Source organism: Hemicordylus capensis, chromosome 5 (genome assembly GCF_027244095.1).
Source record: "Hemicordylus capensis ecotype Gifberg chromosome 5, rHemCap1.1.pri, whole genome shotgun sequence".
Classification (NCBI taxonomy): domain Eukaryota; kingdom Metazoa; phylum Chordata; class Lepidosauria; order Squamata; family Cordylidae; genus Hemicordylus; species Hemicordylus capensis.
The window spans coordinates 66,110,930-66,128,812 of record NC_069661.1 but is presented as its reverse complement, the minus strand read 5'-3'; the positions used below and the strand labels follow the sequence as shown (position 1 = coordinate 66,128,812).

The following is a 17,883-nucleotide window of genomic DNA, read 5'->3' as shown; positions in this document are numbered from 1 at the left end:
ACCTACATTTGTGCTTTTTGTTCCTCTTTCATTTACAGATTTATTTTCTTCCTTTCAGCTATTAGTCTACTATGCAAAATGAATCACCATTTTAGCCATATAGGTTTTCTGAGTATATAATTGTTTTTGTTTTTCTTTTTGTTTTCATGAAACAAAACAGGCACAATCACTGTAAAACAACCCAAGTTTCTTGACTATGAAGTCAGGAAAAAGGTGCATTTTGTGATCTTGGCTGAAAATGGCCTCAGTTCAGCATTGTGTGAGATGACAGTGTTGATACAAGACATGAATGATAATGTACCTCAGTTTGAGCAAAGCTGTTCTGAAACATCCGTGTGGGAAGGCCAGGTCAACAATACATACATCTTGCAGGTAACCTCAAACTTTTGTTTGTGTTTTTCAAATCAGGCATAATCATACTCCTATAAAATATAGATATGTGAGGTTTCTTCTATTTGAGTCCTGTATGCCATTTTCTCCATTGCTACCATAATCACATGTAGGAGCTTGGCATATTTAATTGATATGGCTGTGTGACACCTGAAGTTGCAGTCGATAGTTATTTTATAGAAGAGCTAAAGGGAGAACAGCCGCATATAATATGCTTCTAGTTGTCATGTACACACTATCTTGCTACAAGTAATTATTCTCCAGATGACTCAGTCATATCTCAGACTCATTCATTTAGCTATACTCGTTATTAGAGCTGAATTTTCCAACCAGATCTAGTAGAATGTTCTGAAATATCTGTTGTCAGTCATTTCCTCTCAAGGTCTGCATGTTTTCGCTCTCTCCTGAAAAGGATTTCTGTTGACAGAGCATTCTTTTTCTGTTAGAAAAGGGGCAACCATCTTGAAGGGATAAAGGAACTCCTTTTAAATCTTGAAAAGAAAATTAGTGTAAATTAGAGCAGGTATTGCACTGCAACAATAACAGTGATAACTGCCACAAGAACTGTCACCTCTACAAAATTTAAGAAATGAACCTGTTAAATATCCATGAGGAACATGTGCCGGTTCAGAGGTGAAGTTCATCATCCCTTCCTTGATTGGATTCCTAAGCTATGATCTAGCACTTCTGAACCACATACTGTATGTACCTGCCTGAATAACATATTCCATGTCCCAAAGACAAATGCAATTAGAGCTGTAACATTAAAAAAAAACAAAAACCCTCCAGCAACTGGCATGACACTAGTTACTCATGTGCATACTAGACAATTTTTTTATGCCACAATATTTTATGCCACTTCCTCAGGATAAGCATGGGTTTTGTCCCCATACAGATCTATGCAACAGACCCCGACAGTGGACTAAATGGAGAAATTGAATATTCCATTATATCTGGCAATACAAATAAAGCATTCCTCATTGATTCAGCACAAGGCATTATATCAACCAATACAGTCTTGGATCGTGAAGACTTTTCATCATATAGGTTTGTGTATAATAAATACAAGATTTATGGGGGAATTGGCCTGCTTGAGTCTCTCTATTATTATATATTTTATCATAACTTAGAGTTTATAGTGTCCTCATTGTATTTTGCTTGTGTGTTACTGCGGTTCATGGTGACACACAAGTAGACCCCCAACCGGGAGGCTGCAAGCAGATTCGGGGGTCTCTCCAGGAGGCCCTGTGTGCTTGCACGGGGCATCCTGGAACTTCCAGGGCCCACGCAACCCCTGCCGGCGGCCATGTGGGCAGCTGATCTGGCTGCCCAGCTACGAGCAGCTGCTCATCTGCGGGGAGAGTGGGCTAAGCCCGCTCTCCCCACAAGACCAACAGAAGCTCTTCTCAGTCTTGAGAAGAGCTTCAATATGTGACTCCTGAAGGACTCCCTTGAATGCCATTCAGCACATGCAGTAGGAGGCCCCAAGTATAACGCACAGAAGAATCTTTCAGTCTTGGCCATTAGGGGTTTTAACATTATTTTTGCTTGTCAAATAGCTGTCCTTGGATATACAATTAGGAACATCTTCATTTGTATTAGATGAATTGTTATTTAAAAAATTTTCTTTTCTCTACTTATTCAGTAGGCTATTTAGAATAAATATCCAAATGAGCAACACATTTTGATGATAAAATGTTTTTCATTGTTTCCAAAATAGGAACTATGGGACTATCATTTTCTCAAAAATCAGATGATCTCCTATTTCACTGAAACAATATTCTTGGGCTAAAATTTTAAGGGCCTTAAAATAGAGGCTTCAGAGAGAAGTGCTGACAGAAGTTTAATTTGAAAGTCTTGGTTAAAATGTTTTTATGAGGGGTTTTTTGTTTGTTTGTTTTTAGATTGAAACTTAAGAAACTGATTGTTTTAGTAAATATTTCCATATGTACCTTACTGATACACATTCTAGACAAAATACAGAATTATGCATGTTTACAAACTTGAATACAAGTCTGTAATTCAAGTAATGCGTTCTGACAATTTTTAAGCCACAAAAACTCACAGGGCAGAACCGGTGTGGTAGATGAATGGCAGCAGACTCCACAGATCAGATTGCAGCTTTTTGTGTGCAGTGCTGTCATGTGAATAATGGGAAACAATGCTGTTTGTCACTTTTGAAAGGAAGTTATTGTGTCAGAGATGAAAGAGGAGATGAATTCTGCATACTTATTTCGCAATATGTATCCCACCATATCCCAAGCTTTGAAGTGGATTATAATGACTTCCACAATAAAACACATGCTTCTAAAGGGAGAAAGAGAAAACATTGCTTACCCACTTGCACCTATTTACAATATGTAAAACATATGACATGCATGAAGCCTTAGCTTCAGCCCCTGCTCCTGCTCCTTTTGTTCCAGCTTTTATTAAACAATCGATGGCTCTTGAGTTCAATCCCTGCCTAGCGCTCTACAAAAGAAAAAAGTACAATGTAAAATAATAAAAATACAACAGCTATATGTGTTTTTAATGTTGAACCTCTGGAGCAATGTTTCAAAAATTTGGTTTGGTTGCTTTATTGTTTTACATGTAACTTGTTGATAGATCCAGAGAATCTCTTTTTAAAAGGAGGTTTAGAAACAAGTATTTGCTCTGCATAATTCAGTGATTCTCCCAGACTTGCTCTCCACCTCTTAATGCAGGGCTGGATAAATGTCCACATCAGAGTAGCATGTTCAGTACTAGGAGTGAAGCACATTTTGAGCCAACTTAGGTTTGTTGGTTTGTTTCCCTGAGATAGGAGAATGCAGGCATTGTTGTGATTGTTAACCGGTTTTCTTAACATTGTTAGATAAAGTTTATAAATAAAAATGCAAAAGGCAGAGAGGCATTTTTTTCATCCTAGTTACATATTCATTTGTTCTTTGGAAATCATTGACCTCCAAACCCCTGCCCCCCTTTCATTTTATATAGGCCTGGGCACTTTCCAGATTAAACCCTACAACAGTGTCACTACGGATCTACTAAGTGTGCTTCCTGTGTTGTGACACCACATTCCCTGCACTGACAGCAAGGCACTATTCACATGTCGGATGCCTTGTTTCAGATTTTATCTTTGTGTTGTAGTGCTACAACGCGGCAAGTCTGTTGCAGAAAAATAGCTGTACTTTCCCGTTGTAGGAGTTTGAGATCTAGGAATCATTTTCAATACGATCCTGCCAAGCTGAAGCATTTTTACCCCTCTTGCCATGTGTAATCTGGAAAGTGCCCTGACTCACACAGAACCCTTTCTCATGAGCAGTGAGGCTACAGAGTTTGTGAGGAGGAAGCCCTAAAGACCTTACCTCCCCACAGACCATCATTCTGCCTTCCCTGGGTGGGTGGGTCACCTGCCCAGATGAACACCAGCTTCTGCTGGTAGCTCCAAGGGTCGGGATGCCAGGACACGTTGCCCCACATCGCCCCGCCCCCTGGAGCTCCAGTAATGCACTGTGCATTCCCTAGTCTGCAAGCAACTGTGGCTGACAGATGATTGGAAAAATGAGGTTAAGGGAGCACTTTAAAGGGAGGCTTCATAGGTGGGTTTGCTACCGTGGTGCTGCCAGTATCGGCCCAATCCTGGTGGTACACACACGCGTGCCTAACTGGACTGGGTTCCCTTAGCCTGTTTTTGCACATGCGGGTGAATAGCCTCACAATAATTTGAATCTAGGTTTGAAGTCAGCAACCAACATTAGCATGATTGTGTGAACCCACACCAAAGCAGGAATCTCAGATTCATCCCAGGACACAAACCGACATCAGTAATCTTGGAATGGATTCACACAGCCATGCTATTGTTGGTTACCAACTTTAATAAACCTAGATTTGAATGATTGCGTGAACCAGGCCATATTCAGGGGCATATCTAGGGTAGGGCAGGCAGGGCATGTGCCCCCGGCGCCACTTGAAGGGGGGCGCCATTTTTCTTAAAAAAAAATAAAAAATTAAAATGGCTGCTGAAAACAAAATGGCCACTGCGCATGCTCAAATGGCCTCTGTGAGGCCCTAGGCCATGTGCGGTGGCCATTTTGTTTTCAGCGGCCATTTTTTAATATATATATATATATATAGCCACCGCACATGCTGAAATGGTCCCTGTGAGGTCCTAGAGGCCAGAGGGGGGGAGGGGAAACCTTTGCAGACCCCCCCCCACAGCCTTTAGGAAGCCCCCTGAAGGGGCTACAGGTAATTTTTTTAAAAAAAATTAATATAATATAAGTCACTGTACACATATTCAGTTTGGCACTATGTACAGAGAATCAGATGGGTGTCAGATGTTTGGACAGGGGGCGCAATTTCAGTGCTTGCCCTAGGCACTATTTTCCCTAGATGGCCATATTATGGGCTCTGGCCATATTATAGCTTTCATTGGAAATCATCATCATAGAACTATTTCCCAGCAGAGTTCTTAAGAAATAAGGAAAGATATCTATTAATTTGCCTGTATTTTGATCCTGGCAAATGATGACCACATTGTGGCTAATTTTTAACAGGTTGGTTGTGCAAGCTGTTGACAAAGGAACTCCCAGACTATCTGCGACAAGCACAGTAGAAATAAAAGTTGTGGATGTCAATGACAATGCTCCAACTCTGCAGCCATTAGGCTTTGTAGAGCTCCCAGAAAGTAAGTGTGGTAATTGCCAGACTGTCTTTTGATGCTTCTGCAATAAAGGCAAATGGGTTTAGCTTTTTGAGTGAACCTTTTTTTTTTTTGCACAAAAGCACTGAGGCTCACATGAACCCTTACCATCTCCTCAGGCAGCCCCCTGAAATTCCCCAAAAGCCCAAGGGACCCTCAGCAGTTCTGTGGGGTGTGGCACAGGTGGCTTCAGGCAAAGGGGAGGAGACCATGCGGGGGAAACACTTGCTCTGCTAGCAGCATTGTGCCGCCTTTCCAGGCTCTCTCTGCTCCCTCTGCAGCTACCCATGCAGTGTCCCTCCGTTTTTCAGGAAGCTCAGCGGGGGCCTGGGTAGTCAGCACCAGTTGTGCTGACTCAGCATGTGAGCCTGAGTCACCAGTATCCTGTGGCACATTTCTGCTTGTAACACATCTATTTGTGAGGCACTTAAGACCAGCACATACACGGATGCAGTCTGCCTGTTTAAAATACATGTTCAAGACTTAGACGTCAGCTTCCTGAGATTCAGTTTCTATTCCTGTGCTTCTTTGGGCGAGAGAAATTTAATTCTTGAGCTAGCACTCTCACATGAAACTCTGTAATGCTGTGATTATTGTTGAAAATTGCACGGATATGAAATGAAGTGGCCCACATGCTGCACAGAGATGTGTGAGTGGAAGCAGGGCTCCACCCTCATGAAGGAGCCGGAGAGCACCTGCAGCAAAAGCTTATTCTGCAGCCCAGCGTGCAGGGTGGAGGATGGGGAAGTTATTTTCACTTCTCTTCCCTCCCTTCAAAAGCTCTTTTCGCTTCCTGAAGTATGTCCCTGAGGGGAAGGGGGTCAGGATCTTAACTAGCTCAAAGCAGGACTCACAAGAGCTGGGTTTAGCATCGTAGAAGGGATGTTATTCCAGCAGCTTCCTGAAGCAGGCTGCTGTTTTTTGTTTTTTTAAATGGCGGCTGCCCAGGTAGAATGAATTGGCACCACCCTTTCCTTAGGTAAGGCTCTTGTTGCTTAAAGGGGCCTTGCTTGATTTTCTAAGCACTGGCTCTGGTCCTCAGGGGACTCCTCCTAGTCAGAGGATGAAGGCAGGGCTGTGTCTTCAGGTTATAGTAGATGTGCTGGCTTGGCCCCCCCCCCGGTTCTCCTGGTGTGGGGGAACCTGGTGGCAAGGAGTTGCCCAGTCTGATTTGTAGAGTCTTCCTACCCTGCCTCACTCCCTGACTCCCTGGGAATTCTGGATCTGAGGTCATGACTATGCCCTGATACCAATACACGGGTTAGGTTTTTAAAGAAGTCCTGCTTTTTAAAGGAGGCCATATCTTTCACATGCTGAGCAAATCAATGAGGGGTTTGGGGGCAGGGCAAGAGGAAGGATTTCACAAACTGTTCCTAAACTATTCAGCAGTATGTGCAAATCATATTACTGTTGTGCAGTAGGGGTGTGCACGGAACCGCCAACTGCGGTCCGGCACTGGGTGGGGGGGTACCTTTAAGAGCGGCGGGGGGGTTACTTACCCCTCCCGCTGCTCTCTCACTTGCCGCCGTAATTTTTCGATTAATTGGGGCGGCAGGACACCTGCCGCCCCCCACGACCTGATTAGGGGCCAAATCGGCCCAAACTACAGCCGCGGACGCCGACCACCACCCAACCGCCCAACACAAGGCCCGATATCGGGCCAAGGTAGCCACGGGGGGGACGACCTGATTAGGGGCCAAATCGGCCCAAACTACAGCTGCCCCCGCCGACCACCCTCCCAGCCGCCCGAGTCCTCACCCCAAGAAGGCCCGCGTCAGTCGGGCCGATCAGGGCCCCACAATCCGAGAAGGAGAGGAGCTCGCAAACAGAGCTCCTCTCTCTGCAAAGTCTCGGCCTGAACTGGGGCTTTGGGCGCAAAGGACGCCAGCCCCAGTTCGGGCCGAGACTTTGCAGAGAGAGGAGCTCTGTTTGCGAGCTCCTCTCCTTCTCGGATTGTGGGGCCCTGATCGGCCCGACTGACGCGGGCCTTCTTGGGGTGAGGACCCGGGCGGCTGGGAGGGAGGGCGGGCGGGCGGGCAGGCAGCGGCCGCGGTGGCTGTAGTTTGGGCCGATTTGGCCCCTAATCAGGTCGCCCCCCCATGGCTACCTTGGCCCAATATCGGGCCTTGTGTTGGGTGGTTGGGTGGGTGGGCGGCGGCGGCGGCGGCCGTGGCTGTAGTTTGGGCCGATTTGGCCCCTAATCAGGTTGCGGGGGGGGGCAGCGGGGGCGGCTGGTGTCCTGCCGCCCCAATTAATCGAAAAATTACGGCGGCAAGCAAGAGAGCGGCGGGAGGGGTAAGTAAACCCTCCCGCCGCTCTTAAAGGAACCCCCCCACCCAGTGCTGGACCGCCCAGGTCCGGACCGGTCCGGACCGGTCCGGAGGCTTCTTAAATGGCCTCCGGACCGGTCCAGGCCCATCTCTATTGTGCAGATGGTTTTGAACATTGGGGTTTTTTGGCCCAAAGAAGCATGAATGCAGCAGATGCATTTCCACTTCTAAAGCGTGGACACTCGGAGAGGGGATGATATTTGCCAATCTCCCCTTTCCCCAGAAGCACTCTGTACAGTGTGCAAACATGTTCCAAGGGCTGTGCGATCCTCCAGGGTATATTTGCACAATTGCACAGAGCGTTTTCAGGAGGGGAAGAGAGAGGCGAAAATTGCCCCCTTTGAGGACCCATGCTTCAGAACGCATCTGCTGCATTTTTGCAGCGTTGGGATGTCAGCCTGTGGTTTTTTTCTACACCTGGGGTTTATTATTACAAATATAGTATGAAAAGCCTATGTTTTGGAAACCATGCAGGAGCAGCTATGATAATTAAGTCTAACTTTTGAGCATGACTGTTGCAGACACTCCACCCGGCTTCCTGGTGAAGCAAGTATTGGCCGATGATGTGGACCTGGGCCCACCTCTTTGCTACAGTTTTGCTGAGGATGGCAATCCCGGAATGAGATTTGCAATTGACCAATACAGGGGAATAATCACATTGGTGAAGGCATTAGATTTTGAAGAACTTGCTCAACTTGAACTCTTGATCAAAGTCTCAGATTCTGTGCATGAAACCACAGAACAACTTCTAATCCTTATTTTGGATGTCAATGATAATTCACCAGTATTTACTCAGGATACATATCAGGTAAGACAACAAACATTACAATAAGCAATTGTTGCTTTTAAAAACAATTTTAAAATTGTTTTTAAAATGTTTGCTCCTGTATGCATGTGACTCTACAGTCTGTTTTCAACTTCAGGTGATGATACCAGAACTTATGTCATTAGATGCCCCATTCTTGACGGTGTATGCCAGAGATAGGGATTCAGAGCATAATGGAAATATATCCTACAGAATTATTTCACCCACTGATGTATTTTTTGTTGATCCGCAAAATGGTGAGTCCAGTGCACATTTAATAATGTGTAATATGAAACACATGCTGTGGATGGCAATTTATTGAAGATTCTTCTGAGCCACGCATCAAGTGCAGCCAAAATTGTCATTCATACCTGTAATAGAACCAGTGGGACTGGGGATACTGGCGATTGATGCATGTAATGGGTACGTTACACTCCATTTGTTCACCCTTGTACAACACTCTGTTCATCCACACAGCTGAGTTTTATTCCAGTTGATACTGGAGGCAGTCAAACTGTAGATTTCAGTTTGAACACATATGAAGCCAGAACACACATGAGACACAGGTAATGAAAGCAGCCATACTGAAATGCCAAATAAGCAGAATGGGAAAGTGGAGTCCCCTGTTTTTCTCCAAACCACAAGCAAAGCAACCAGTGACAAAGTCTATGCCTACTCCATGACTTCAAAAGAGAGTGATGAGCACTTTAAATTTAAATTCAGATTTCTCTTTAGGTACACTGTTGTATCTGTGTGGAAGATAATAAGATCTTCCACATGTTAAGAACATGTTCCACATGTTAAGAACTTTGCACAAGAACTATACATATCTATCCCACTGTTGATCTATACCATTGGAGCGTAGATGAGCTCCAAACGGAAAAGATAGTTTTATTTATTTATTTAATAGATTTGTATGTTGCCTGTCAATACATACATTCTGCCAGGGTGGCTCACAAAGGTTAAAAATCAAGATACAAAGCACATAACATCTAAACATAAATTTAAAATACTGAATATTTTTAAACAGGAATTTAGATTCTTCTGAAAAGGGAGAATTAAAACCAGATCAATATAAGTGTATATTCCTATAGTGGTGAAGATTATTTTAATTCATTTTCCTTTGTTATTTCCTTTGATTCTTGTTGTGATTGTAAACTATATCTTACTTGTTTCACATGAAAGTATCTTTAAAAAGCCAGAATAGTTAAATACAAAAAACAACAGCAGATAAAACAGTATAATACTAGCATATCTGCTCAGAAGAAACCTCACTGAGATTTATTTATTTATTTGTTTGTTTGTTTGTTTGTTTGTTTGTTTATTTGATTAATACATTTCTATACCGCCCAGTATGCATGTTCTCTGGGCGGTATATTTCAATGGGACTTACTCCCAGGAACTTGTGCAGAGGATCTCAACCTAAAAAGTTTGGTGGCAGTGAGAGAAGATCTTCACTAGCACCAGAATGACATCAGAGTGGGGTCCTGGAAAGCCTTCTTAGGGAGAGCATCCCCTAGACAGCTTGCCACAGCTGAAAAATCCCTCTCTCCAGTTTCCACCCATCTTACCTCAGAAGGAAGGGGAACTCAGAGGGGAGCCTGCAATGATCACTGTAGTTTCTGGGCAGGCCTAGATTGTATGCTCTCTGTGGACTTAAAATCTTTTTAGATGACAATTGTTTCTTCTTCAGGCAATGAAGGACAAAATAGCCACTGTTATGTTTCTCTTACCAAAAGCTTGTTCCAAAATAATGTACATTCCCTTTGTTTTAGGCACACTATTCCTTGTTAAACCAGTGACATACGAAGACAAGAATCCAGTTATTCAGCTCCTTATAGAAGCCAGAGACAATGGAGATCCTCTTTTGACTGCTGTTACTTCAGTAGACATACAGATACAGGATGTGAACAACTATGCCCCTCAGTTTACAATGCCAGTTTATAATCTCAGTGTAAGTGAAAATGTCCCAGTTGGAGAAAAGCTGCTCACCTTTTCAGTTACTGACCATGACAGGACACTTGAAAACACCAATGTTGAATATTCCATTATTGGTGGGAATGGTAGTAACATATTCCACGTGGACATGTGCATCATTGGGCCAGAAACCCTGGATAAACTAGTGGGAAACCTTGTGTTGAGAAGCATACTGGATCGAGAGCAAAGTTCATCTTACCAGTTATTAATTCTTGCATCTGACCATGGAACCCCGCCTCTAAACTCCACTGCCACAGTGTCAGTTGCTGTTTTGGATGTTAATGACAACCCTCCTATATTTACCAGTTCGGAATATCATGTTCATGTTAGAGAAAACATCCCAATAGGCAGCCATATTACTGCTGTTTCAGCCAGTGATTATGATTCTGGATCAAATGCAGAGATCACTTACAGTATCCTTTCTGGAAATGAAAAAGGACATTTTCGGTTAGATGGGAAAACTGGCTCCATTGATCTTATCAGAGCTCTAGATTATGAAGACACAATAAAATTCAGTCTGACTATTCAAGCCTCTGATGGAGGAGCCAGTGTAAGAAATGTGGCTTTTGCTATTGTTTTTATCAGCATCCTTGATGCTAATGATTACACTCCAGTGTTTGTATTTTCCAACCTAGATTGCAGAGTATGTGAAAATCTGCCCCCCTTTTCTTTTGTGTGCACAGTTACTGCATTAGATTTTGATACTGGACCCTATGGTCATCTTTCTTACTCCATACAGTCATCCTGTTTGCCCAGTCATGGAACTCCTGGAGATCATGACATGTTTTTCATAGATCCTCTAACTGGAGATATCCGCACCAAACAAGTGCTTGATTTTGAACATCAGAATAAATATTGCTTCATAGCTCAGGCAAATGACAAAAGTGATTCAACCGCCACAGTTACTGTTCAGGTAACTGTTGAGGGTACAGATGAATTTGACCCTGTGTTTAACCAAGATCAGTATTTTTTTGATTTCCCTGAAAAGAATGAAGCAGGGCAGTTGGTTGGCAAAGTGGCAGCATCCGATTATGATGGCGGATTGGATGGTGTTATTCATTACAGTTTGTTAAAACAATCTTCTTTCTTTTCTGTGAACCAAACCAGTGGGGCTATCTACTTGACTAGATCTTTCTACAGGAAAAGAAACCATGTGAAAGGAATAGATGGCACCCTTGAACTAGTTGTAAAAGCTCATGGCCCAAAGCTGGACTCTAAGTCTAGCATGTGTACAGTTCGAGTAAACATTTCTAACACTCCTGAGAGCTATTCCATGTTGCCAGTACACACGGTATCTGTTAGCATTGCTGCCTCTACTGTACTGTTCCTATTTCTTGCAATCTGCCTTGCTGTGCTTATTGTGAGATGCAGAAGAAAAGATGCAGCAAACTCCAGCATCAAGAAAGAGATGCCATGCTCCTCAGCTGCTGATTTGAATAATGAAAACAACACTCCTAAAAATGCCCAGGAAACTGATATCCCTGCAACCAGTTACCTTCCCATGGGTGCCATAGCTGAGTGGCTACATTTGGTAGGCATCAGAGAAAGGAAGGACATTGGTAATGCTTGCAGGAATTCAGACTCTAGTGGGCATGGGTCCGCAGAAGGAGAAACAACAGAAGATGAAGAAATAAAGAGGATAAATGAGCATCCCTGCCGGAAGGGTTCTGGATCAGCTTTAAGTGACCGAGGTTCACGTATACCAGACTCAGGAATTCCCAGGGATTCTGATCAGCTTTCCTGTCAATCTGGAGAGACAGATGTGGTGGCTGTTTCTCAAGTTGTAGAGACTGTTCCTTCCTTCAAAGATGGTGGGGGAGGAGAAGAAATAAGAGAGTGTGACACAAGGTATACTTGCAATAAAGTACTGTCACAAGCACTCCAAAATATGGGTATAAAGGAAAAAGACATCATGGCTGACATTGCAAGAGAATATATCTTTGTACCTGATGACCAGAACTCTCATTATGGATCTCTTGCTACCCTAGTAGACTCTGATGAGGATCTTAGAGGTTGCTATAACTGGGATTACTTGCTAAATTGGGAGCCCAGGTTTAAACCTCTTGCCTCTGTGTTCAGTGATATTGCAGAACTGAAGGACGAAAGCCTAAAAACACACAGCTTTCCTAAGGAGAAGAAATCTTTTATTTTTCCCCCTCCCTTGATTACTTCTGTAGCTCAACCTGGTTTAAAGACAGTCCCCCCACGAATGGCAACTCTACTGCCAGGTCAGGCATTTAAAAAATACCCTCGCTCACCCCTCATTCATCACTTGAGATATCCTTCATCAGCCATGACTCCCAGTTTTTCCCCTTCTCTGTCTCTGCTTACTATGCAGACGCCTACAGCTTCACCAGTATCCCCGCATCCTAACCTGAAGGGGATGTGCCCAGGTGGACTTTCAACAGAGGAAGACATTCAAGTATAGAATATTTACTATTGACTTGAAATGTAGAATGAACATTTGGCTAAAAGTATCTGCCATATTCTTTTTAATGAGCACAGCATGTAGTGTTTATATCTGTAAATATTTTATTTTTATGAGCTAAAAATGACTATTTGGTCAAACATTTTACCTTCCTAGCTAACTCACTGCAAAATTCACCCAGACTTATCAGGTACCTCCTTGATCTTCCTTTACAAAATGCTCTTCAAGCCAGATTTCTAAGGCAAAAGTTAGTCGTTTGGGTGATACATGTTCTACTTTTCTAAAGGTATCCCAGGTGAAATAGGAGCTTCACACTAATGCTCACTCTTAAAACTCAGGTGAATTCTTGAGGATGCATGGAATTTGTTGGATGTCCATGGTGTAGATGGAGCCAATATTTCAGCTCAGCATTCTTCATTGCAAGGCCCCAGGAGCCAATGACTGCTCCCATTGACCCTAAGCTCCCTGACTAATACTCAGCGCAGCTTCCCTGGCCCAGTGTGGAGGTAACTGTTCCCACTGCACAGTGCTGCATTTAACTCAGCACCAGGAGGGTTGCTGTAACGGAAACAGGGCCCTCTTGAGCTCCAGTGCCATCTTGGAAAGTGCACACGGAACCCTGGGCAGTATAGTCCTTCCCACTACTTTCCTCACAGGCCTCTGGGGAAGGTGGTGGGAAGGACTACACTTCCCAGCACTCTGTGCGCAGCTTCCAGGATGTCATTGGGATTTGACAGGACCCTGTTTCTGTTAAAGCCCACCACTACCAGCACTGAGTAAAGTGCAGCACTGTACGGAGGTCAGCACAGCAGGAAATTGCTTTCACATTGGTGGGTGTTTTGTTTTGTTTTGTTTTGTTTTGTTTTGTTTTGTTTTGTTTTGTTTTGTTTTGTTTTGTTTTGTTTTGTTTTGTTTTGTTTTGTTTTGCCACAGTGGTATCGGCTTGAAAAATAGCAGAGATCACTGCTTTTGCTGGTTTAACACATGCTCTGATGCTGCCAATTAAGGAAGTTTAGTGTTATTTTTGCTCTCACTCCCTCAAACGACTATGATTCCTGAGTCAAGAGGAGCTGGAGTTGGAGATCTAGTGCTGCATAATATTCAATGCATGTAGAAGTACACCTACATGCATTTTTTGTCTGTGCACGTGTATCAGATCAACATATATTTGTTGATTATATACCAAACAAGTAGCTACTTTTCAGTTTTAATTTTGTTTCAATAGATACATAAATATTTTTGCATCTTCTTTACATCACCTTGGAAAAATTATGTTATGTTTAGTAACTGGCACTTAAAGAACAGGAAAAGGCCCTACAAATGTGAACTTGTCCTGAATGCATCGAGTACAAGAATGATGGTTCAAAGAGCTGTCAATGTTGATGCTCTGAACTTGTGTTTAGGGACTGACTGTTCTGAGTAAGTTGTGCTCAAAGGTCAGGATAGTTTGGTCTTCTTTACTCTTATTCCAAAATGGCATTTCTAATAGGGATGTGTGAATCGATTTGGGTACAAATCGATTTGTACCTGAATCTAGCTGATTCGGGTGATTTGGGGACAAAACAAATCACCCCTGTGGTCAATTGGCTAAATTTGGGTCCAAATTGAATCATGCCAGATCCAATTTGAATCAATTTGAGCTTCGGATTCCTCCCATCAATTTCCCCAGATTCCAAGCTTTCATTTAAAAAGCAAAGCTGAGCTCTAGCACTTGTAGAAGTGGAGTTATCATGCAAAATGTGTGGTAACTATTTTTCAAGTGTTTGGATTCTTTGGTGTATCATAACTTTCCCTCAATGAATCCCTATGAGGATTCATTACACATCTTCATTTCTTCTATTCATTTTGACTGTCTTTGGACAGTCCCAACTGTCAACTGCAATTTGCCAACTATACCCCACCTGCAAGGCAGTGGGGTAATACTCAGTTTAAGTTCTAGGATTTTTCCCCCAAGTGTTTAGACTATTTGGTGTCTAATGGCCTTTCCTCATAATGAATCTTTATGAGGATTCATTACACACCAAAAAGTCTAAACACCTCAAAAATTCCTAGAATATAAACTGAGTGAGTACCCAGTGACTTGCCGGTTGGGGGGTAGTTGGCACATGGGATGCCATTAATTCCCCACCCGCAAAGCAGTGGGGTCAAAATGAACAGGTGTGTAATGAAGACACCAAATAATCTAAACGCTTCAAAAAAATCCTAAAAAATAAACACTTCAATATTTCTTTAAAAATAAACTGAATCCTTAGGCATTCATTATGAGGAATGTTATTATACAGCAATGAATCCAAACACTTGAAAAATAGTGGCACACATTTTGCTCCATAACTCAATTTCTTCAAGGGCTAGCGCTTAGCTTTAAAAAAAAATTAAAGCTGGGGATCCATGTTAGGGTTAGGATAGGGCGACTTCGAATCCCCATTATTTCCTATGGCAGAAATATAAAAAATCCATAAAAACTAAAAAAGAATCATCAAAAATCAACCAAGTGCCCCACTGCCTTGAAATGTGTGTGGTAGATGGCACCCATGGGGACCTACCTACCACCCATATTTGGTGCTCCTAGCACCTTTACAAGTGGTCCGAATCGATCCACATCTGAATCAAATCAAATTCAGATTGAATCGGGTGATTCAGAGGGGACAGATACAGACACAAAACAAATCTGGGGTGAATCAATTCAGGCACAAATCAATTCATGCACATCTCTAATTTCTAAGGGCACAAGGAATAACAAAGTAACATTAGTTCTAGAAAATACAGAAATAAGCATGGAATCCAGAAGAGATTCAGAATGGTTAAACAAAGTAAAGATATATTCCTAGTTTGACATACAGTCCTGAGGTGAAATCCTGGATTACAGCACGTGCCATTTTGCCTTTGATTTCAGGAACTTCCCCATGCTGTTTACACCGAGAATGTCTAAGAATTATTTGAGGTTGCAAGATTGCCCCTTTTAAGTTTGCAATTGCAGATTTCCGTGGACCTCTTTGAAAAATGGCACAGTGGCAGTTTTCTGTGACAGCATTTGCAACAATGAGAGCAGCCAGGACTTTCCCACTGTTGGTTACAGAATGGCTTGTGCTCATGGTTCTTTGCTTTCTATAGCCACAAAGCGATCCAGCTGCATGTGTGGTTTTTTGGATCGCAGCCAGGATATTTTGCTCTACTTCTGGCTTGTTACAGGAAGCATGAAGGATTATCATAGCTTTTAAAGATCTGTTACACAAGTTCTTTCACACAGCAGATTTTTCGTTCTTGATATGAAACAATACCAAACCAAACAGACCAAATGGACAGCATTAATTTATGAACTGTTTGTACCAAAAATGTAAGGTCAGTAGAATAACCTGTGTAATTGCATAACAAAATAATGTAATGGTATTTTAAATATAATTTTCAAAATATTTTTTCTACTGTGAAACCTTAGTTGTTATTTGCTTGTTTTCCTACTGAAGCAAGGTACTCAAGCGTCAGATGGCCCAAGGCTCCGGTTGTCTGAATCTTTCCTGAGCCACCTGTACCAAAGTAAGCAATAGGTCTGGGTCTAAAGAACTGGCCTAAGGAGGGCTTCATTCTATAGGACTCATTCCCAGACTGAGATACTATTTTTATAATATTATAGTAGCTATTGGGGTGTAATTGTAGACCTTTTTGTTTTTCCGAGCTATGGGCAGCTGTAGACTTGAGATGGACAGTGATCTCACCAATGATGTCTAGAAAGCTATTCTGAATACCACCATTTGCTTTGGATCTCCAGCAAAAAGAAGCCTTAAAAGTCTCTTGCTTGTACAGCTAAATGGAGAATATTTGGAACTCTCTCAAACTGATTCAACATATACTTCTGAAGAATTATTTCTGTACATGTAGTTGAAAAAGTTATCACAACGTATGTTCACACAGTGAGCCCTGTCTATTGCATCACATACCTTTTTGAATCTGGAACTGAGACCCTCTCTGCCATATTAAGCACAACCCCACAACCAAAAGAAAATAAATTATTCTATACAGAAGCTGTCTTAATGTCATTTGTAAGGCACATTTGTCATGAATTAGCAAATGATTCATCTCATGTTCTTTTCATTTCCCAGGATTACCATGTTGTCATCAAAATATACTACTGTATACTATTACTCCAAATTCTGAGCAACGCTGATGTTAATTACAGGCAGCCCAACCCACAAAGACTACCAGCATGGGGAACAGGGGTGGATGACTCCTTTCCTCAGCAGAATCCTTCCACTGCTGCAATAGATGGCCGGATGACAGGGTGGGAGCTAGTCCAGTTCTGAGCTGCTGTAAGCTGCCTCTCAATCTGTAGCCATCTGCTTTGATGGAAAATACATGCCACCCCTTGCTCCTTAGGAGCTCCACAATCAGTGTTAACAGACTGCCACTGCAGGAGGCAGGGCAATATTCCAGTGAACGTGATCCTGCAAAATCCTCCATGACCTTGAGCAGGGTTTCTTAACCTTGGGCCCCAGATGTTGTTGGACTACAATTCCCAGAATCCCCAGCCACAAAGGCCATGTCTGGGGATTCTGGGAGTTCTGGTCCAACAACATCTGGGGGCCCATGGTTAAGAAACCCTGATCTAGAGAATATGTTGCAAAAGTGACATAACCAGGTGAAAGTTGTCATGCTGGCAGGCTTTGCTTCTCCTATCAGGAAACATCTATTTATTCATCGTCTTTTTATACCACCTGATATGTACATCTCTAGGCAGTGTACAAAATTTAAAATATTTAAAAGTCAACACAGATTAAAATATACAACACAATAAAAACAATAGCATAAAACAGTTATTAACTTATTTAAATTATCAAAATTCTAATTAAAAGCCTGCAAGAACAGAAGAGTCTTGAGTGTCATCCTGAAAAAAAGCAGAGAAGGAGATGCTCTTATTTCAGCAGGGAGCATATTCCAAAGCCCTGGGGCAGCCACAGAGGAAGCCCCAGTCCTGGGTCTCCACCAAATGAGCTGGTGGCAACCATAACCAGATGTCTCCAGAAAATTGTAACAGGCAGCAGGGCTTATGACAAAGGAGGTGCTCTCTTAAATAGCCAGGACCCAAGCCGTTAAGGGCTTTCTACGTAATAGCCAGCACTTTGTATTTCACCCGGTAACATATCGGCAGCCAGCACAGTTCTTTTAAAACCGGTATTATGTGGTCCCTTTGTGTTGTCCCAGAGACCAATCTGGCTGCCACATTCTGTACCAGTTGTAGTTTCTGGACTATGTACAAAGGCAGCCCCAAGTAGAGTGC

General features: G+C 42.7%; 2 protein-coding genes across 3 annotated transcripts in view; both read left to right on the top strand.

The window, feature by feature from the left end:
• Positions 1-16,630, top strand: part of LOC128328239 (protocadherin-23-like) — a 169,080-nt gene extending 152,450 nt beyond the window's left edge. For both annotated transcript variants that reach the window (XM_053258030.1, XM_053258029.1), the window contains 7 exons: positions 161-372; positions 1,286-1,437; positions 4,929-5,059; positions 7,926-8,212; positions 8,328-8,466; positions 9,985-10,163; positions 15,508-16,630. In XM_053258030.1, coding sequence (XP_053114005.1) covers positions 161-372; positions 1,286-1,437; positions 4,929-5,059; positions 7,926-8,212; positions 8,328-8,466; positions 9,985-10,163; positions 15,508-15,543 — 1,136 coding nt within the window. In that variant the 3' untranslated portion in view covers positions 15,544-16,630. The remainder of the gene's footprint in view (positions 1-160; positions 373-1,285; positions 1,438-4,928; positions 5,060-7,925; positions 8,213-8,327; positions 8,467-9,984; positions 10,164-15,507) is intronic.
• LOC128328240 (protocadherin-23-like) lies at positions 10,484-16,630 on the top strand. The gene is made up of 2 exons (XM_053258031.1): positions 10,484-10,599; positions 11,327-16,630. Exon 2 carries the CDS (start codon positions 11,412-11,414, stop codon positions 12,612-12,614), a length of 1,203 nt encoding a protein of 400 aa, XP_053114006.1. The 5' UTR covers positions 10,484-10,599; positions 11,327-11,411; the 3' UTR covers positions 12,615-16,630.
• Positions 16,631-17,883: the final 1,253 nt, after the last annotated feature.